The sequence below is a fragment of the Copadichromis virginalis genome, linkage group LG17, assembly GCF_057382275.1.
Source record: "Copadichromis virginalis isolate Kocher_CV1m ecotype Utaka linkage group LG17, C_Virginalis_male_GT1.1, whole genome shotgun sequence".
NCBI classification, from domain to species: Eukaryota; Metazoa; Chordata; class Actinopteri; order Cichliformes; family Cichlidae; genus Copadichromis; species Copadichromis virginalis.
The window spans coordinates 18,974,400-18,993,675 of NC_140634.1; the positions used below are offsets into that span (position 1 = coordinate 18,974,400).

General features: G+C 44.7%; 2 protein-coding genes across 3 annotated transcripts; one reads left to right on the forward strand and one right to left on the reverse strand.

The window, feature by feature from the left end:
- Window positions 1-67: 67 nt before the first annotated feature.
- Window positions 68-19,019, reverse strand: lg17h12orf56 (linkage group 17 C12orf56 homolog). Of its 2 annotated transcripts, none has more exons than XM_085436004.1 (14): window positions 18,592-19,019; window positions 8,555-8,750; window positions 8,336-8,351; window positions 6,969-7,152; window positions 6,697-6,852; window positions 5,955-6,025; window positions 5,103-5,247; window positions 4,917-5,011; window positions 4,176-4,265; window positions 3,127-3,214; window positions 2,980-3,054; window positions 2,068-2,145; window positions 1,804-1,985; window positions 68-1,680 (listed from the first exon to the last, which is right to left on the reverse strand). In XM_085436004.1, exons 1-14 carry the CDS (start codon window positions 18,841-18,843, stop codon window positions 1,569-1,571), a joined length of 1,740 nt encoding a protein of 579 aa, XP_085292130.1. In that variant the 5' UTR covers window positions 18,844-19,019; the 3' UTR covers window positions 68-1,568. The 2 variants fall into 2 exon arrangements, with proteins under 2 accessions (XP_085292130.1, XP_085292129.1); XM_085436003.1 differs by having other exon boundaries at window positions 6,969-7,155; window positions 18,592-19,018.
- On the forward strand, window positions 12,395-15,234 carry LOC146689302 (uncharacterized). The gene is made up of 2 exons (XM_085436001.1): window positions 12,395-12,666; window positions 12,745-15,234. Exon 2 carries the CDS (start codon window positions 12,998-13,000, stop codon window positions 15,110-15,112), a length of 2,115 nt encoding a protein of 704 aa, XP_085292127.1. The 5' UTR covers window positions 12,395-12,666; window positions 12,745-12,997; the 3' UTR covers window positions 15,113-15,234.
- Window positions 19,020-19,276: the final 257 nt, after the last annotated feature.

Sequence of the window (19,276 nt, forward strand, 5' to 3'; positions counted from 1 at the left end):
TTATGATGGGGTCACTTCTATAAAGCTGGCAGTAAATAACAAAGGAGTGAAGATTTTGCAGAGGGACACCGGCCTGGCAAGTCTTCCCTTCTAGAAGAATGCATGCTTAAATGAAGATGAATAAAGGTTTTGTGAAATAACTACTGAGTCCAGTGCATCTCTGGATGCTCGAAGAATGAAAAAGAACCTGGGTAAAACTGATTTCCCAACAATAGACTTTTCATGTCAAAAATCGACATGTATAGGATAAAACAGATGACAATTGAATCAATCATTGTTTCTGACCATAGCCCAGTTGTTATGAAAATGAATATAAGATCAAATGACAATTTAAAGACAAAGTAAAAAGACTAGAGAGAGAACATCAACAATATACATTTAAAAAGCTAAAAGAAGCTAGACAACAATTAGATGAGCTACTACCATACAAGGCAGAAGAGGGTCTCAGATATTAATAAAAACTGTTATTGGCCTTTCAGCTCAGAAAAGCACAGTTCCTAAGATCAGAAATCAAGAAATGAAACTCAAACTAAAGAAATATTCAATACTTATGTAAAATATTACAGACAGTTGTAAAGGAGGAAGCACAAAAACCTCGGAAACAAAAAAAATTGAGTTCCTTAAACCCCTTAAATTGGCTAAAATATCAATGATGGAATAAACTAAATTAGTAGTACCTATCACAGAAGCTGAAATAAAATAAAAGAGTCAATGCTAAATTTAAAAACAATAAATAACCCCCCATATTATGCAAAGTATATAACTCTACACTAAACTCAAGAGACGCAAAAATCATGGCTGGATGCAATTATTACAGTCATGCATATGGAAGGAAAAGATCCTATGCATATCATACCGTTCATGGTAACACCGGTATAATGTTGGGCAACGATAAGAAAATGAAATATCGCGATAGAATATGGGTAAACGCGCATGCGCAGTGCCTTTGTTTTCATACGCACATGGCGGGAAAAGCATGGCGGCAACGGAAAATGAGGAGGGCGAAAGCGGATTGTTGAATGAAACGGATGAACCAGAATTGGTTTGTAAAAATGCTGCAACTTCAGTGGTGTGGAACTGGTTTAGCTTTCGTCTGTCAGATGCACAACAAAGCACTATTTTTGGTAGAGCATGCTAGCGGGCCGTCGTTATTACCGTGTTTTTTGGAAAATACGGCACACTTAAAATCTGAAAATCGACAGTGTCCCTTATAATCCTGTGCGCCTTATTTATTAATTCTGGTTGTATTTACTGACCTCGAAACAATTTTATGTGGTACATGGCGCTCGAAAATCTGTCTAATGTTTCAGTCCGACTTTGCTAAGCTACGAAGCCGCACCACTTGATGGACTGTCAGAGAACCGCTTCAGGTTATTAGGAGTGCACATCATTTGAACAGTCTTTACAGGCCAAGCATATATCTCCATCTCTCTGTCTAACAGTAAGATGTCTGTGATATATAATAATCCAGAAACTTTAAGCCGAGCATCCCGAGGACTCCAAATCCTGCTTCCTTCCCTGAGGATGCCTTTGTGTAAAGTGAAGGCTAGGAGCACGCTGGTGTTCAGTCACCTGAGCAGCATAAGAGTTCGAATGTGCTCGACAAGTCTCAGAGTGGGTCGGCTGATAGGATAGTGAGGTGGCAGCTTCACTTCAGAGCCCGACGGCATCACAGAGTATCTGCAGGACCAAAACAGATCTGAGCTGTCAGACTTTGGAGCATTTACACATTTCTTCTTTATAATAAGAAGTTAACGTGAGCACGTATGTACTTAGTGACTGTTGTGGCTGTCTTGAGCATACCTGAACTCCTCTCTGAAATGCGAGCGCAGGTGCTGAGCCAGCTGGCTGTTGTACTGCAGACAGGCCAGCAGGAGGTTGAGGCGCTGGAACAGCAGGACGGACTGAACGGGACTGGGGACCGACACTTGCAGGCCCGTCAGAACCAACACCACCTGCTGGACCTGGTAACCAATGAAGGAGAGCTGCGGGGACGGAGAGGGTCAGCGTTTGAGTAATTCTTATCATTCTGACAGAAATCACAGTTAAATCTGATGAGACCTTTACCAGGTGGGGATGAGGCTGCAGGACTCTGAGGATCCAACCGACAGACAGGAAGTTTTCAGCAGAGACACACCTGCTGGTCTGAAACACGAAGAGTTGAACAAAAACTGTGTTTGTTCAGAGCTTTCTTAGACCATATCATAGCAAATAACAAATGTTTTAAAGCTATGCAATCTGTATATAGCAGTTGAACTTTTTAGATAAGTCTACTGTGTACACAAGAATAAGAATAACTTAATGTATTAAGCTAAACTGGCTGACACTTTCATATTATTCTTGTGATTTCTTATTGGCCCTGTTTATTTAATGCAGGCCAGGTGACCCTTTTCTGGTTTAAAAAGGATGGCGAGCCAACAAAGGGCAGGGAGCAGGATTCTTAACACATCATTTCCCCCGTTTATGGACAATAGCGCTTGGACATTTCTCATGGACACCCAGATAAAAATCATGGACTTTCTCTCATCAGTGTGGACCAGTGTTTTTGAATTGGTGGTGTGTTATTTATGGGGAATATTATTGAACTTGAGAAACTGTATTGCTTGATCTAAGCTACAAGACTGTTTAGTTGTCTTTGTGCACCTTAAACCGGGCACCACTGCACCAGGAGTAATTATTTAAGTTTTTCCTTTTCTTTCCTTGTTATTTTTCCTTGGTTTTGTTTAAATACATTGTACCTGCAATAGCGTTCTGTGTTGTGTGTATTTATTGATTACTGACCATCAGCTTCAGTAGCAGTTCTTTAATCTTCTGATTAATAATATTCTGCTTAATACCTGACGTGTATTAATTCATTAGTGCTTCATCAGTGTTACAGTTGTTTAGTTTTTGTAATTCCCAGGAGAGCCTGAGGTGTTGCATAAACACATTTTACTCACAGCTGAGAAGCGCCCCCGTTGTACGCTTTATCAAACTCACCACGTGGCCTACGAGCAGCAGTTCAAAGAGCAGAGAGGCGGCGGTGTCCAGATACTCAGGGAGTAAGGCCTGAAGCTGTAAGAGGCACAAGGTTTAATGCATCGAAGGCACATGAAAGACACTTGATGTGAGCAGAGAGCAGCTCACCTCTGAGTACGTCAGAAATCCTCCGCTGTGAGTTTGTGGCTGAGGGTCACATATTAAGGCAAGCAGCATTCGGGAGGCCAGAGCACCTCTGCAGGGAAACAACAGTTAATGCAGAAAAGGGAAGGTGTGCTAACATCTGGAAATGAGCTTTATAACTCTTCTCTGGGTTTCACCAGACTACAACAAAGGAAAGCAGCTCCAGCTGCAACCAAAGAAATGATAGAAAATCTCCCTGAGAATAATCACATTTATTATTTTCTCACTTTTTATTTACTATTGTTAATAGATAAACCTCACAAACACACTGGAGACACATCAGTCTATAAGCCATGAATCTGTGTACATTTCTCTCATTTTAATACAGAAAAAAAAATAAGTAAAGACTCCTCTGGAGCTCAGACTGAATTCAGTTTTTGCCATCACACTGGCATCATTATCCATCTATCGTTCAAGCCTGTATGATTCAGATTTATACCAGTTTTTACAAGAATTTTTCTTTTATAATATTTCACAAAGACACCAGTCTTCTTTTGTAACCACATCCTCTTCAAAAAGGCAGAAATCCTAAACTTCAGCAGTACGGGGAATCTCATATCTCAGCATTTTAACTTTTCCTCAGGTACTTTGGTTTCTGCACTGCCTCCAATGACTCGGACGATTTACTCCTGATATATGATTAAAAAAAACAACTGATGTTTACTCGCCACTTCTTTAGTGGATGTTATGAACTCAACCCTGAACTTCAGCCTCGTGTGATATGCCAGTGTTCTCTTCCCATTTAACTTAATGTGTCCAGTATTCATTTCATTTTGATCCTAAACCCTTCGAGTAGTTCTGTAGTCCTCTGTGTCATTGTGTATCATCACTGTGTCAGTTAGTGTATTGACTTCCTTAGATGTGGATCCCTCACTTGTAGATACATAGAAAATCTCTTTATTCCAATCTAAGCTCCTTTTAGGCCTTTACAGGAGCTGCCAACAGATATTTCAACATACCTGAAATGAGGACTGTTTAATGAAAGGAACAAACATACACTGTGTTCTGTTTACTTTTTGGCAGAGAGCAGGCTGAGTCTGGCAGCTTCGACCTCCGTCTCTCTGAACATGATGGCGAGCGTGTCAACGATCAGAGAGCTCAGTCTGAAACACAAACAGCAGAGCTTCAGTCACATGCTCATCATCATCGTCATAGCAACACACAGCAAGGAAGATATGACCTGCAGTTAGTTATTATATTGTTACTATAAATATTATCACAGTCGCAGATTCTTTCAGTGTTTTAGGTAATATTGCGGTCTTCATCCACTCACTCTGGATTTGTTCCTGAACAAACTGAATCCTGTGAATACTGCTGTTGTTGGTATAACCGCACGCAACAATAACAGGACCTGTTCTCAGTACCGATAAGTGCGAACATTAATGGGACTATAATGTAAACTTCAGCTCTTTACATGTTCTTTATTATCTACTTTATGAATGAGGAGGTGAAACTGCTTCAGGCTCGACAGGAGAAGGCAGAGAGAGGAAACCTGCCAGTGAGCAGGTTAGGTTCACAGTGTGTTATGCTGTTAATGCAAACTAAGTTTAAGTTAGCTTGTTTAAAGAAAACTCAGTTTCCCTCATCTCAGGCTTCAAAAATCTGAAGTTTTCACAAAACCCACTTTCTGGAAACAGCTGTGAAATAATGCACATCATCTCTGTAATCGCCACGCTGAATACAGTCAAAGAAACACCTTAATGAATCTGAAATCTCGCCTCTGTGGAGCTATGAACACCTGCTAAGGGGCTTACAGGAGCTGATCTGCTGTGTAGAGTCCACCGAGGCTCTGGCGGCCGTGAAGACATCCCTCCAGAGTGCAGAGCAGGAAAGTACACACCTCACTGGACTGGAAAACAGAAAATGAGTCATTCACTGCAACTCACAGGCACGTTCTGTACGTCAAACACACAGTGCCGAGCAGGTTTTATAAACTTTACCCTCCAGAAGAGCCGGCGCAGGGTAACGCTGCGGTGCGCGGCGGTCCTCAGCTCCTGCAGCAGCAGGTACATACTCTCCACGCTGCTCCCGTCCTGCAGGAGCTCGGAGCTCAGCTGGCCAAACAGGTGAGCCGTCCGCTCCCAGCTTAAATATAACATCAACATTAATACCGACGTTTGAGCCTGTTAGCAATAACAAGTTTAAATGAGCCTAAACTCGTCACAGTCCGCTGTGATGAACCTTCAGGGCTCAGATGAGGTTTCTCAGAGCAGGTCGAAATCTCTGGAAATGTTTTTATATAAATCTTTATATTGGAATATGAGCGCTACAGCTCAGCACAGCCAAGATAAAATAATATTTCAGTTCATTAAAAATATTTCATGGTCTCATTATTTAAGCTCCACTCAAATGTAAACTAAACAAATGTACGTGTTTGCAAATATTAAATGTGCAGTGAAACATCTGGAGCTGATGCAAAAGAGGTGCAGTTCTCCTGAATGTGAACTTCTGCATGATTATGCGTGGCTGATGCAGGCGGCTGTAGCTGCCAGCTGTCTGATAGGCTTCACCTCAGCTAACTGCAGTCACTGAGCTGGAGCTTTGTGGGGAGCTACCATACTGTAATCTACAGCTACTCCAGGACGCCTCGGCTTCAGTCTCAGAGAGTATCCACAGCACTAATCAGTAGAGTGGAGTCCAAAACCAGTGGGTGCCGTCACAGTGGCTATGTCCAGTGTAGTCGATGAGTGAATGATTTCTGTTTCCACAGTAACAAACTGACCTGTGACCTTTATTCTGACTGGACAAGCAGGAAGTTGTGTGTCTGCAGTCTGCACAGAACAGTTTATTACCTGATGGCAGCAGCAGACAATGAAACGCAGTTCCTCCTTCTGTAGAGCGGATCTAACAAAAGGGTGGACCTCTGAACACACACACACACACACACCTCAGAAATCTGAGCGAGTACACCATCAGACACATGTTTTATACTTTTATACTTTTTCATTTTATACTTCCTGTTTTTTCTTATTTTGTATTTTCTTTGTGTTTATGAGCCTTTCTGATCTTCTGGTTCTTGGTATTAGTTCTTTATCGTTATAACTAAACTAGTTCTCAGTGTAGTTACAGATTACTTTAGGGTGATTAGTTCCCTTTAGTGCTCCCATTCTGTCCTTTTATCTTTCTCGCTCCCCTTTCAGTTGTGCCTCACTTCCTGCTTCATTTTGATAGTTGTTCCTTGTGTTTGCTTTCAGTTTTGCTTCTTTTGTCTCATCCTCTGTGATTTAGCTGAGCTGTGTTTTGTTCTCCCAGCTATCTCCACTTCCCTCATTACCTTTCTGTGTCTGTGTGTATGTAACAAACAGCTTGCCTTTTGTTACATACAAAAGTTAATCCCTGTTTTCTGTGACTGCATTTAAAGTCCATATCATTACACAGGACACGCTCTGTATAACCTGCACACTGTGACATTTACTTATCTACTCCAAAAATCCACAGGGCACCTTTAAGCTCCACTTTCATATAAATAACCACAACATTTCTAAAGCTAACAGTCAATGTGTTAAATACTATTCATAGACAGTCTTCACTCACAATACTGAAGCTGTTCCACAAGCTCTGCAGGTGGAGGTAAAGTCTGGACTTCTCTGAGACGGCGTACAGGTGGAGCTCCGCCTCCCACTCCTCCTCGCTGTCCACGCAGCCTCGTCTCAGCAGACGTGACAGGACCGAACCGATCCTCCTTTGTAACTGTAACAGCACACACAACAGAGCTCGACCAAATTTACAGAGACGTGTGACCCTTGTCTAAGTTACTTCAAATTGAATTTGAGTAGATCTTCATCGGAACAGCCACACGTTTATACCTGACCACTCTCGAGGGTCTTCAGGCTTTTCTCTGAGAGCAATGGCGATGAGGCAGGTGAGACTAAGGGGGAGTAAAAGGGGGGAGGCTGCGGGACTCTCGTGAGGCCGAGAGTCTCTGGGTTCGGGCACGAGGCTGAGCGGGTGTGCTTTAACACTGGGGGGAGCTCCTCCTTCCTCCATTGGCTGCTGGAGAGAAGAAACAGCGCAGACATCAGGTTTCTGTGAAGTGTCTGCATCATCAACTGTGTGAGTTTCATGTCGTATTCCAGCTGCACAAAACAATTAAAAACACTTTCCTGATCAGCTAATGGTCTCGGTTGCTAGTTTGAAGTCTACCTGAACACAACACAAGGTTCATGTAGTAAATTAACGTCACACTAGAGCCAAATAAGCCTCTAAAATATGCTTTGCTTTTCAGAACTTCTTTATTGTTTTTCTGCACAAATGTTGCAGCTTAAAAACAGAAAGAGCTCTCAGGTAGATTCACACAGTCATGATAGTCGTGCTCCTGAGACTTCACGCTGTCAGCTCATCCTTAGGTTCAACTTTATAAGCAGTCTAAGGTTTGGGAGTGGCAGTGAAAGAAAAGTGTGTACGTTTAATGACCTACCGGGGGTGAGCACAGCTGAGCAGCAGGGAACATTAGCGTGAGACAGCTTTTACATTTTATGCTGTTTGCGTCTGTTTTACAGTGCTTCGTCGTTACCAGGCAACAGTTCAATGACAGTAAATCTGTTCCTTCCTCCCTCCATCTCCTGCCTCATTCACAGAAGAACTCAAGGAGGATCGGAGCCCCGCATGCAACCAAGTAAAAATGCAAACTGTCCAGCAGCGAACCAGCAGGTCCTCTTGCTGTGGGAGTTTATAAAAACGTGTTTGGAAAACACATCTCTACATTTCAATCATCAGTGGGCACATTCTGCTGAAAAAGGATAAATGATGGACCAGCAGTACCAGGTGGATGTTACCTGCTGCCTGGTGTGTGGATGAAGCACTGCAGGTGTGATATTGAGGAGCAACACTGGAGTCACTCTGTGAACATGTTAATGAGCAGCAGGTAAACTAGTCCCTGGAGTAAATAAGTCATGAGCTATCTGAGACACTGGGGTGGTCATTACATACTCAGGTAAAGTGGCTCAGCTGTTAACAAGTTCACAACAGGCAACCACATTACAGTGTTGAAGTATCCCACACATAAACTTTCACTGTCTGCCTCACTCCTGCACACTCTGCAGCTTCTAAAATGATTATAACCAAATTCAACACTGGCATTACGTAATGTGTTTGCAGGGAGGACTTAAAAGCCTTTATGTGTGAGTATCCTCAAATAAAACATGCTTCTGAAGTGTGTCTGTGTTTTACTCACCTCTCTGTGGAAAATCCTGTGGAGGAAATGGAAACACAGGATGGCTAGAGTTACAGATAAAGAAACAAGACGACACATAAACCTCACTGGTGTCTTTCCAAAGGATCAAATCTCTGAAGAGACCATTCCACATGTCTCTGACTCGTCTTACAAAAAGCATAAACTTCAGTCTGATATCATTGCGTAGCATCATCAAATTACATAAACTGTCTCAGTTACCTTGTAATGTGCTTGTTATTTCAGGACAGTGGCTGTTTCGGCGAGAGGACGGGGCTGCAGGAGGAAGGCCCTCTTTCTTGGCTCTCTTTAACCAATTGCGTTGCTTCGCTGCAGGTTTTTTGGTGACGTAGACGATCCGTATGTGTTGGCAGCGTTCCTGATGCTTCCCACTGAGGAAATCTGGGATGTCGTTCACCTGTAAAAAAAGACAATGCTGTAAAGATTATAAAATGTGACAATATGAGGGAGCAGAATCAGAAATAAGACAAAACCAAGCGGTGCAGAAACGAGTCGACAGAAAACTGACATTAGCGCATCGATTCTAATGATTGACTATTTTTCAAGCAAATTTTGGTTTTGTAGAAACTATTAATCAAACTATTAATAAAAAGATGAATCTATACATTATCATGAGTTTCAGCCCTTAAAATAAAATCGGATATTTACAGAATAACAAGATTAAATAAAGATAATGTTTATATTTTGTGCCATATACAACCTTTGAACATATATACAGTGGGGCAAAAAAGTATTTAGTCAGCCACCGATTGTGCAAGTTCCCCCACTTAAAATGATGACAGAGGTCAGTAATTTGCACCAGAGGTACACTTCAACTGTGAGAGACAGAATGTGAAAAAAAAAATCCATGAATCCACATGGTAGGATTTGTAAAGAATTTATTCGTAAATCAGGGTGGAAAATAAGTATTTGGTCACCTCAAACAAGGAAAAGCTCTGGCTCTCACAGACCTGTAGCGTCTTCTGTAAGAAGCTTTTCTGTCCCCCACTCGTTACCTGTATGAATGGCACCTGTTTGAACTCATTATCTGTATAAAAGACACCTGTCCACAGCCTCAAACAGTCAGACTCCAAACTCCGCCATGGCCAAGACCAAAGAGCTTTCGAAGGACACCAGGAAAAGTATTGTAGACCTGCACCAGACTGGGAAGAGTGAATCTACAATAGGCAAGCAGCTTGGTGTGAAAAAATCAACTGTGGGAGCAATCATCAGAAAATGGAAGACATACAAGACCACTGATAATCTCCCTCGATCTGGGGCTCCACGCAAGATCTCATCCCGTGGGGTCAAAATGATCATGAGAACGGTGAGCAAAGATCCCAGAACCACACGGGGGGACCTGGTGAATGACCTGCAGAGAGCTGGGACCAAAGTAACAAAGGTCACCATCAGTAACACACTACAACGGCAGGGAATCAAATCCCGCAGTGCCAGACGTGTTCCGCTGCTGAAGCCAGTGCATGTCCAGGCCCGTCTGAAGTTTGCCAGAGAGCACATGGATGATACAGCAGAGGATTGGGAGAATGGTTTCATCTGACCACATGACAAAGTAGAACTTTTTGGTATAAACTCAACTCGTCGTGTTTGGAGGAAGAAGAATACTGAGTTGCATCCCAAGAACACCATACCTACTGTGAAGCATGGGGGTGGAAACATCATGCTATGGGGCTGTTTTTCTGCCAAGGGGACAGGACGACTGATCCGTGTTAAGGACAGAATGAATGGGGCCATGTATCGTGAGATTTTGAGTCAAAACCTCCTTCCATCAGTGAGAACTTTGAAGATGAAACGAGGCTGGGTCTTCCAACATGACAATGATCCAAAACACACCGCCCGGGCAACAAAGGAGTGGCTCCGTAAGAAGCATTTGAAAGTCCTGGAGTGGCCTAGCCAGTCTCCAGACCTCAACCCCATAGAAAATCTGTGGCGGGAGTTGAAAGTCCGTGTTGCTCGGCGACAGCCCCAAAACATCACTGCTCTCGAGAAGATCTGCATGGAGGAATGGGCCAAAATACCAGCTACTGTGTGTGCAAACCTGGTAAAGACCTATAGTAAACGTTTGACCTCTGTTATTGCCAACAAAGGTTATGTTACAAAGTATTGAGTTGTATTTTTGTTATTGACCAAATACTTATTTTCCACCCTGATTTACGAATAAATTCTTTACAAATCCTACCATGTGGATTCATGGATTTTTTTTTTTTTCACATTCTGTCTCTCACAGTTGAAGTGTACCTCTGGTGCAAATTACTGACCTCTGTCATCATTTTAGGTGGGGGAACTTGCACAATCGGTGGCTGACTAAATACTTTTTTGCCCCACTGTACTGTGCACTTATAGTGGGTATTCTCACATCTTTCATGGATATTGATCATCTGCTGTAGACTGATTTTGATCCTGTGTGTAATAAAAGGATGTAGGATAATCCCACACTACTTCAGTAATCTTGAGGTCCGGGCACTGGGGGGTCCGATCCATGACTGATATCACTCTACTGTGTGTTTTTCCCTCCTGACAACATCTCATCTCTCCCTCAGATCTGGTTCAACAATTTTCAGTCGTTCTTGTGTCATTTTAATAATCAACCTTTTCTCTGTTTCCCTTCCTTAAGAACAGCTTCTTGACAGCCGCTCTTCCACTGAGACCTTTTCTGATGAGGCTTCAGTGATCAGCAGCTGATCAGCTGAAGGTCCTCCTCTCATATTTTTCATGGATATTGATCATCTGCTAAAGATAGATTTTAAATCTAAGTTTTCAGCTAACAGATCTTTGTGAATAATGTTGTTGTTGTAAAAATATTATTTTGTGCCTGTGAAACTGTGTCATCTTTGGCAACTTAATGACAGAAAGAATGATTGTGTTTTTTATGACACACTGCTGTTGTCATAAAATAGTAAACTGGTTCTTTGCTAATATTCTGTTATGTGTGGAGACAACACTGGTTCATCTGAGTTAAGATCCTTTTTTATGCTTGGATCATAGTTACTTTGAAAGCCTGGAGAAGTATTGCTAAAGAGCACTTAAAAAAACAGCAGAAACATCTATAAAATACAAAGAAATCAAAAACTTCTGGATTGTATTTTGTCAGATTTTATTTTATTGAGTGACTCTAATTTATTTAACTGCTTTTTCAATGTTGCATTGAATATGTTGGCGACTGCTTTGTCACGGGAACTTGAATAAAGCACGTCTCATCTTCTGAGCGGCTTTAATTTTGCGTTTGCCAAAGATCGCGTTACAAAAGACCTGATTTCTGTTTGTTACAGTGAGCAGGTTCGAGTCCCAGTAAGTTTCCATGAGCTCCCAGTGCTCTGAAGATCCTCCACAAAGTGGCTAAAGGGTGGTGCTGAGGCCATGGAGAGGCCAGCACAGGTCATCAGGTGGTAATCTTAGAGTTAATGCAGATGGGATTAACTCTGTTAGGGCCGAGTTAAACCTCTGACATAACGAGATGAAGTTAGAGGCTCGGCGTGACTTTTGCTGCATGTATTGCAGCTCTGTATTATGTGGCATTGGAACTATTTTAAGCTTTTAAAGTTTAATTAAAATCTGAGGATAACAGCTTCCTCATTAACGGTTTGTCTGTGCTGCTCTTTGGCAGGTTGATATACATGAAGTACTTGAAACGGTCACATGGGCAGCCCTAACAATAAGTACATACCAACATTACTGACAGCTGTTAATCATACCTGAGTCCTGCTCCGTGATTGGTTTCCAGGCTTCCTGCAACTCAGGTGCTCTGAGGCTCAGTGCAGCTCAGTATGAGCAGACATGAAATATGCAAACCAGAGCAGGTGTTACGCTCTTGTTCTCACCATCAGCAGTAAAGGTGAGAAGTGAAACCTATAAATCGAACTAACTCGTGTGTAATCTGAAGAGTTTAACAGGGATTAATCAGCAGAAGCCGGTTAGTCAGTGAACGCATCATGTGACATGCATGTAATCTAACGTGCTTTAGTCGTGGTTTGGCTGTCACTCAAGGTTATGTCAGTTAAGTCTCCAAAAACCTAAACTTATTGTCACGGACCCGGTTCCGGGGACTCTGGGTTCGTGAACAGTGTGGACCTTTATTGTTATTAGTGTATTGGATGTATGTTTGCTGCACTGTGTTCTTGTGTTCAATGCTGGTGTGTGTATGTGTGTGAGGCTGGAGGATGAAGGACAGCCACCTGCAGGCCTGATGGGTGTGGCCCTGCCAGCTGCTGGTCACGCCTAGCTTACCACACACCTGCTTCTGATCAGGATCGTCGGGGGAGCTACTTAACAGAGCGATGGAGCTTCCTCCGGCGCAGGATCGTTGAGTTAGACTCCATGTCAGTGTTTGTAGTGCTGGTCAGTGTATGCCTGCTGGAGTTGGTGCCATAACGGCTGTGTCTGTGTTTTTTCCTCAGGAGAGTGGAACACAGGACTGCAAGACACACGGGGTGTGTGAAGGCACAGGGGCAGAGAGCACGGGATACCAGCACTTGGGAGAAGACACGTCACGGGAGTCGAGGGAGCACTTTTGGAGATTCAATGTGTGGTGTACATTTACCTCACTGTAAATAAACCCACTGTTCATTTCATTAAGTCCAGCGTTTGGGTCCTTTCTCCAACATCCCCCACGGTCTGCCCCCCAGACCGTGACAGAACGATCCTGCCATTATGGGCCCAGCGGACTCAAGGACCGTCTCACAGGAGGAATTGCTCGCCCAGCTCTGGAAATACTGTCGGAGCATTATCCAGGCGGCAGATCCACATCAGAGACACTTACAGGTCGTATTTTTTGATTCCTTCTTATCATCAATCACCTCATCTGTGAGCTTTTTGGACATTAAGAGACTAATTTCGATTATAACCACGCTGAGGGAAAGTTCCTGTTTTGAGCTGTTTGGTTTGGGCTGTCCGGGCGAGGAGGATATGGCAACCTCCCTGGGAGCCCTTGCTGCCTATTTCTTTTTTCATAGGCTGATAGCCTCCCCGCCATCGCTTGCAGCTCGCTTGTTGGACCCTCCATTGCGGGGGAAACGTTTCACACGCCCTCTGCACCTCACCCCATCTCCACTCACCTCTGCGGCACCTGCTGAGTCAGCAGACCAAGGACTGGCAGCTCAAAATCACACAGCTGCTCTCCTGTCCGGCCGGCTGGTGGAACCTCAGCCTGATACGCTGGCCCCGGCATCGTTACAGAAGCGACGCTTGCGCCGCCGGCGTGCCTCACCGCAGTCAGACTCTAAAACTTTCCAACAGCCGGCTGTGGTGAGTCATATGGACAATTCTTCGTCACTCACCTCAACCGTTTACTCTGGGGCTATGTTTATACAGCCAGCTGCCCAGCCGGTAGCCAAAGCGCAGCCAGCAGCCCAGCTGGTCGCCGTACCACAGCCAATCGCCCAGCTAGTAAGTCGGCCGTCACCTGCTGAATCATTCCCCGCGACATCTACCTCGCTGCCTACCGTTTCATCCCGTTCACCATCTACACCACCCGCTGCTTCACCATCTGCAGCTGTAACACCGTCGTCATCTCATCCGCATGCAGTCACCCCTCAGCCATCTTCTCCACCAGCGGCAGCCTCCATTCCACTACCCACTCCAGCAGCCCTGTCCGGAGGGGGCGACCTCACACGCGTCCAACGCCTGATGGACTGGGTAACTCACACCACCAACCCAAGGGCAAGAGTGGTGGGGTTAAATGCCATCGAGGCAATCCTGGAGGGAAGTCCCTACCTCGGCCAGCTTAAGGAAGTTTCCGCCTTCCTTCGCACCCTGCATGAAGCCCGGGGGGTAGTGCAAGCTCAGGAAACTCCAGACTTTGTCCAGCAGCGGCTCGGCGAGCGGGAGCTCAGCATGCCCGAGCAGGAGCTCAGCGAGCGGGAGGAGCCCGCGTCGCCAGCTGTGGAGCTCGGCGAGCCGGAGCAGCTCGGCGAGCTAATGCCGGAGGAGCTCAGCGAGCCGGAGAAGCTCAGCGAGCCGGAGGAGCTCAGCGGGCTAATGCCGGAGGAGCTCAGCGAGCCGGAGGAGCACTGTGAGCCGGAGGAGCTCAGCGAGCTATTGCCGGAGGAGCTCGGCGAGCCGGAGGAGCACTGTGAGCCGGAGCAGCCCAGCGAGCCACCCACTGAGAAGCCCGCACCGCTGCTGGCGGACCTCAACGAGCCGGAGGGACCGGCGTTGCCAGCAGAGGAGCTCAGCGAGCTTGGTGAGCCCGCGCTGCCACCGGAGGAGCTCGGAGGTCCGGAGGGATCCGCTGAGCCAGAGCTGGAGGTCTGCGTGCCGGAGGGGCCGCCACGTCCTGCAGCCCGGCCGCCACGTCCTGCAGCCCGGCCGCCACGTCGGGAATCGTGGGTGGTGCTGAGGCGGGAGCAGCAGCGACGCCGCCGCCACCGGACCCGTGGCCGCCCGCCGGAGCAGCGACGCCGCCGCCACCGGACCCGTGGCCGCCCGCCGGAGCTGCAACGCCGTTGCCACCGGATCTGTGGCAGGCCGCCTGAAGCGTTCTGCTTCCATCACGGGGTTAGAGGTAGGCCACCTGAACTTTTTTGCCGCCACTGCCCAACCCGCAGCGGGTCCCGCTTGTTTTGCCGTCCTGCAGATCGGCCGCCAGAACTGTTTGCTGCCACTGGACCGGGGTATTGGACTGTTGACCTGTGTTTTTCTTTTGTTGCTTTGTGGTGGCTGTTTAGCGGAGTGGTTTTGGGGCCCTCCGTCCTGGACCCCCCGCCACCCGCCCTGGGTTGGTTGTTCTGTGGTTTTGTTTTGGGGTCGTCGGGAGTCGACCCTTAGAGGGGGGATACTGTCACGGACCCGGTTCCGGGGACTCGGGGTTCGTGAACAGTGTGGACCTTTATTGTTATTAGTGTATTGGATGTATGTTTGCTGCACTGTGTTCTTGTGTTCAATGCTGGTGTGTGTTTGTGTGTGAGGCTGGAGGATGAAGGACAGCCACCTGCAGGCCTGATGGGTGTGGCCCTGCCAGCTGCTGGTCACGCCTAGCTTACCACACACCTGCTTCTGATCAGGATCGTCGGGGGAGCTACTTAACAGAGCGATGGAGCTTCCTCCGGCGCAGGATCGTTGAGTTAGACTCCATGTCAGTGTTTGTAGTGCTGGTCAGTGTATGCCTGCTGGAGTTGGTGCCATAACGGCTGTGTCTGTGTTTTTTTTCCTCAGGAGAGTGGAACACAGGACTGCAAGACACACGGGGTGTGTGAAGGCACAGGGGCAAAGAGCACGGGATACCAGCACTTGGGAGAAGACACGTCACGGGAGTCGAGGGAGCACTTTTGGAGATTCAATGTGTGGTGTACATTTACCTCACTGTAAATAAACCCACTGTTCATTTCATTAAGTCCAGCGTTTGGGTCCTTTCTCCAACATCCCCCACGGTCTGCCCCCCAGACCGTGACACTTATTCAGTTTACTGTCAAATTAGACAGAAAAAATTGAGCTTTAACATATTCTGCTAATAGAACTAGCTCTAAAGATCCACTAATTACCTCATTGGGTTCAGCTTTAAAGATGTCACAAGTCAAAAATAATAGAAATCTATGGGGTCCTAATTATAAACTGCAAACTTCATCCATATTTATCTCTAAATGTTCTTTAAAAATCTGGAGCTTGGTTTTAAACCTAAGCGTGAAGACTTAAACGTCAATATCAAGTTTAGATTTAAAGTCTGACTGTAAATTCTCATCTTTACGGCTCTGGTCAGAAAAAAGCTAGACGAAAGGCCAGAGCCATTTAAATGTGTGTGATGCTTCTTCAGCCCTAGCTCTCAGCCGAACTTCACTGCAGGAATATCAACCAAAGTGCAAACAGGTCACAACCCTTTGGGCTTTGTTTTGCTGTCTTCTCTGGTTTGTTCACAGTTTAGGTTTCAAAGTAGAGCTGGGCGATAGAACGATAACGATATGTATCGCGATATAACTTTTACTCGATAGAGAAATTAAGCTATCGCGATAGACCTCGCCGCTCTTGTTCTCTTAAAAAAAAAAAAAAAAAAGGTCAGCCGATCCAAATTCAGTAGCGCAGAGCCGAACCAATCACAGCCGCAGCGTCACGTCGCGTGACTTGTTACGTACAGCACAAGTGCCAAGCCGCACGTGTGTTTGTTTGGGAAGCAGCCAGCGGGTAATGGAGCCAGCGCATAATGGAGGAAATGAGTGTGCCGACTAGAAAAATCAACCGAGCGTGACCGAAGAGAAAACAGATGATGGTTCCAATGCCGGAGAGATTGCCGAACGGAAGAGCCATAGAAGTTCCGTAGTTTGAAGCTATTTCAAGTCTGACAAAAAACAGAGTAGCGTGCACTGTAAATTGTGCCGAAAGCAAGTCTGGAAATACAATAAACTGGTGCATGCGTCACACTGTGCGCCACGTTATTGTTTCGGTGAAATGAATTTCTACAATACTGTTAATTCTACTCTCTGCAGTGTTTAAATGCTTACATATACACACAGTTACTGTCCCTCCACACATACGACTCGGTTCTGCTTCTATGCCCCAGCTTTGTTTACTTTTTCCCACCGAGGCTTCTAGACTTCTGATTGGCCAACATTTCTGCACGGTTAGGAATCTAGCGCCACCTGCTGCTTTGGCATGTTCATAGCAGCGTTTTCCTTCATTTCTGCCTTTATGTGTGGACGGGATTATTTTTTAAAACGAAAACGGAAAATCTCAGTTTTCAAAAATACCCGTGTACGTGTGGACGTAGCCTCAGTCTCTGACTGGAAGCGCTAATTCGTCATTCGGCTTTTGTCAGACTAAAGTAACTGTTAAAACTGTTTGAAAAGCTCAGCTATACAACAAGGAGAGATTGAGAATTTCCTTTTAGTTCTCAGTTTATTTGATACTGACAAAAGTTAGTCAGTTTTGTCTGTTCTTCTGTAAAACAAACTAAGATTTATTTTTAGAATTAATATTTTGTTTCTAAGTGGAATTGACAATTTAGTCTGTTTCATTTGTTCTATTTTGAAACTTAAACGCTTTAGCGGCTGTCTTTTGTGTAGTTTGCAATATTTGCCTTTATTTATCTGAAAAAGTCTCATGTTCCTTAAGTACATCTACCCTGTTGAACTTATCATGGGAAAAAAATATTTAAAAACAAGCTGCTGATTATTTCACATTTTACTTGTGAGCAACGGCACATTTAAATCTTACAAATATAGTTATTTGGCTTATATCGTGATAGATATCGTTATCGCCTGAAATGAAAAAAACATATCGTGATATGAAAAAATCTCATATCGCCCAGCTCTATTTCAAAGATAACTGAGATTTTCCTTGACTCAACATCCACTCTGTGATGTCAGTCTGGAGATTATTTCGTCTTGATGCATTCTCAATCATCCAGGTAAATTAATCTCCAAAGGTTGATTCTGGATGTAGCGTTTTCAGTGGGAGAAACGTTTCGTCACTCATCCAAGTGACTTCTTCAGTCGACTGAAGAAATCACTTGGATGAGCAGAATCAACCATTGGAGATCTGGTGAATATTTGTAAAAGAAATACAGATATTTTCTTCTACAGCCACTTCAAAATGTAGGCCTTGTCTTGTCCTCTTTCACCTGATGTGATACACGTTGCAGTTTTGACACAAATCCCTTCTGAACACATCCTGTAGACTCATTACAACACAGCTTCCAAATGCAATGTTAGGATTTAACTATTAAAGTTTTCGAGCCTTTACTGAACAAACGAGACATGAACACTTCACAGTATGCCTATTTTCTCGATTCATTGATAAATATTTGGTCTGCACAACAATATCCATGACAGACATTAAAACAGTCACGTCATCATTTAAAATAAAAATACTGGAAATGAGTGCTTTAACTCTGTACTGTTTCTTTTAAAAGTTTACTTTTATTTACCTTAAAAATAACTTACCTTAAACGCCAATTTAATAGAAAATCCAATAAATATGGTAGAAGGTTTTTCTGTTGATTTTATATCAATATTAAAAATACATATATTTTTTTTATCATTTATTGAAAAAACCCGACGTCTTAGGTCTTCACAGTATTTACACTTATTTTCTCCAATAATAACAAATATCTATCGGCAAAATACTAATTTTTTTTCAAAATATCGTATCTTACTTTATTAAAATCAGGTTATAACAGGTCATGTTCAGATTTTTTGTTTGTTTTTTCGTTTAATAAAATCAGCTTTTGGATTTTGTGTCGGTTAATTAGGGCGGGATTAATGCAGTAGAAACAAAAATAAATACTTTTTTAAATCACTTTTTCTGTTCAAACTCACCAGCTCGATGTAACGCACGCGCCTGAAGCTAACGGCTGCCGTGAGAGTGCGTGGCGAGTACTCGGTGAGGTACACGCACTCGTCGCTGAGCACCACGTGCATGTACACCTTGTTGATGGACTCGGACAGCACCACGCACGGCTCGTAAGCCCGGATCCGTTCGTACACCCTCCGCTCCAGCTTCCGCTGCAGGAACGAGTCCAGTCGCGCGTTCCGCCGGCACAGCAGCGACCCGGAGCCGCTGTGGGCCATGACGGGACCGCTCCGTGGAGCCGCCGGTAACGCCTCTGAGATTTCAACCGCCGCTTTGTCGCGAGGCAGGTGCTCACAGGTCCAGCTCCATCCGGTACGTTTGAAAAGTCGAGTTAAGATGAACACACGCCGCTGGTTCTGTCCCGGTTCTGGACAGTGAGCTGTAGGTAAAGCGCCAATGACTCGAGCCGTCAGTGCGTCTGCTCTCTGATTGGTCAGCGAAGAGGAGCGGAACATTGCTGATTGGCCAAACGCAATAATTATGTAGTAATTACTGTACTTAAATAATATATGTCATGATTAAATAAATAAGTATATATATATATATATGTGTGTGTTTTACTGAGCCGTCTGAGTGAATAAATAATGATGCACACGAAGCGTGTCGCTCCCAGTGAAGGGATGGAAACTTACTGGGGCTCGAACCTGCTCA

Coding starts and splice junctions, on each gene's coding strand:
- LOC146689302 (XM_085436001.1), top strand. CDS start 12,998: ATGGGCCCAGCGGACTCAAGGACCGTCTCACAGGAGGAATTGCTCGCC.
- lg17h12orf56 (XM_085436003.1), bottom strand. CDS start 18,843: ATGGCCCACAGCGGCTCCGGGTCGCTGCTGTGCCGGCGGAACGCGCGA. Junction 6,853..6,968: donor AGACCCTCGAGAGTGGTCAG/GTATAAACGTGT, acceptor GTGCTGTTACAG/TTACAAAGGAGGATCGGTTC. Junction 4,266..4,916: donor TACACAGCAGATCAGCTCCT/GTAAGCCCCTTA, acceptor TTTGTGTTTCAG/ACTGAGCTCTCTGATCGTTG.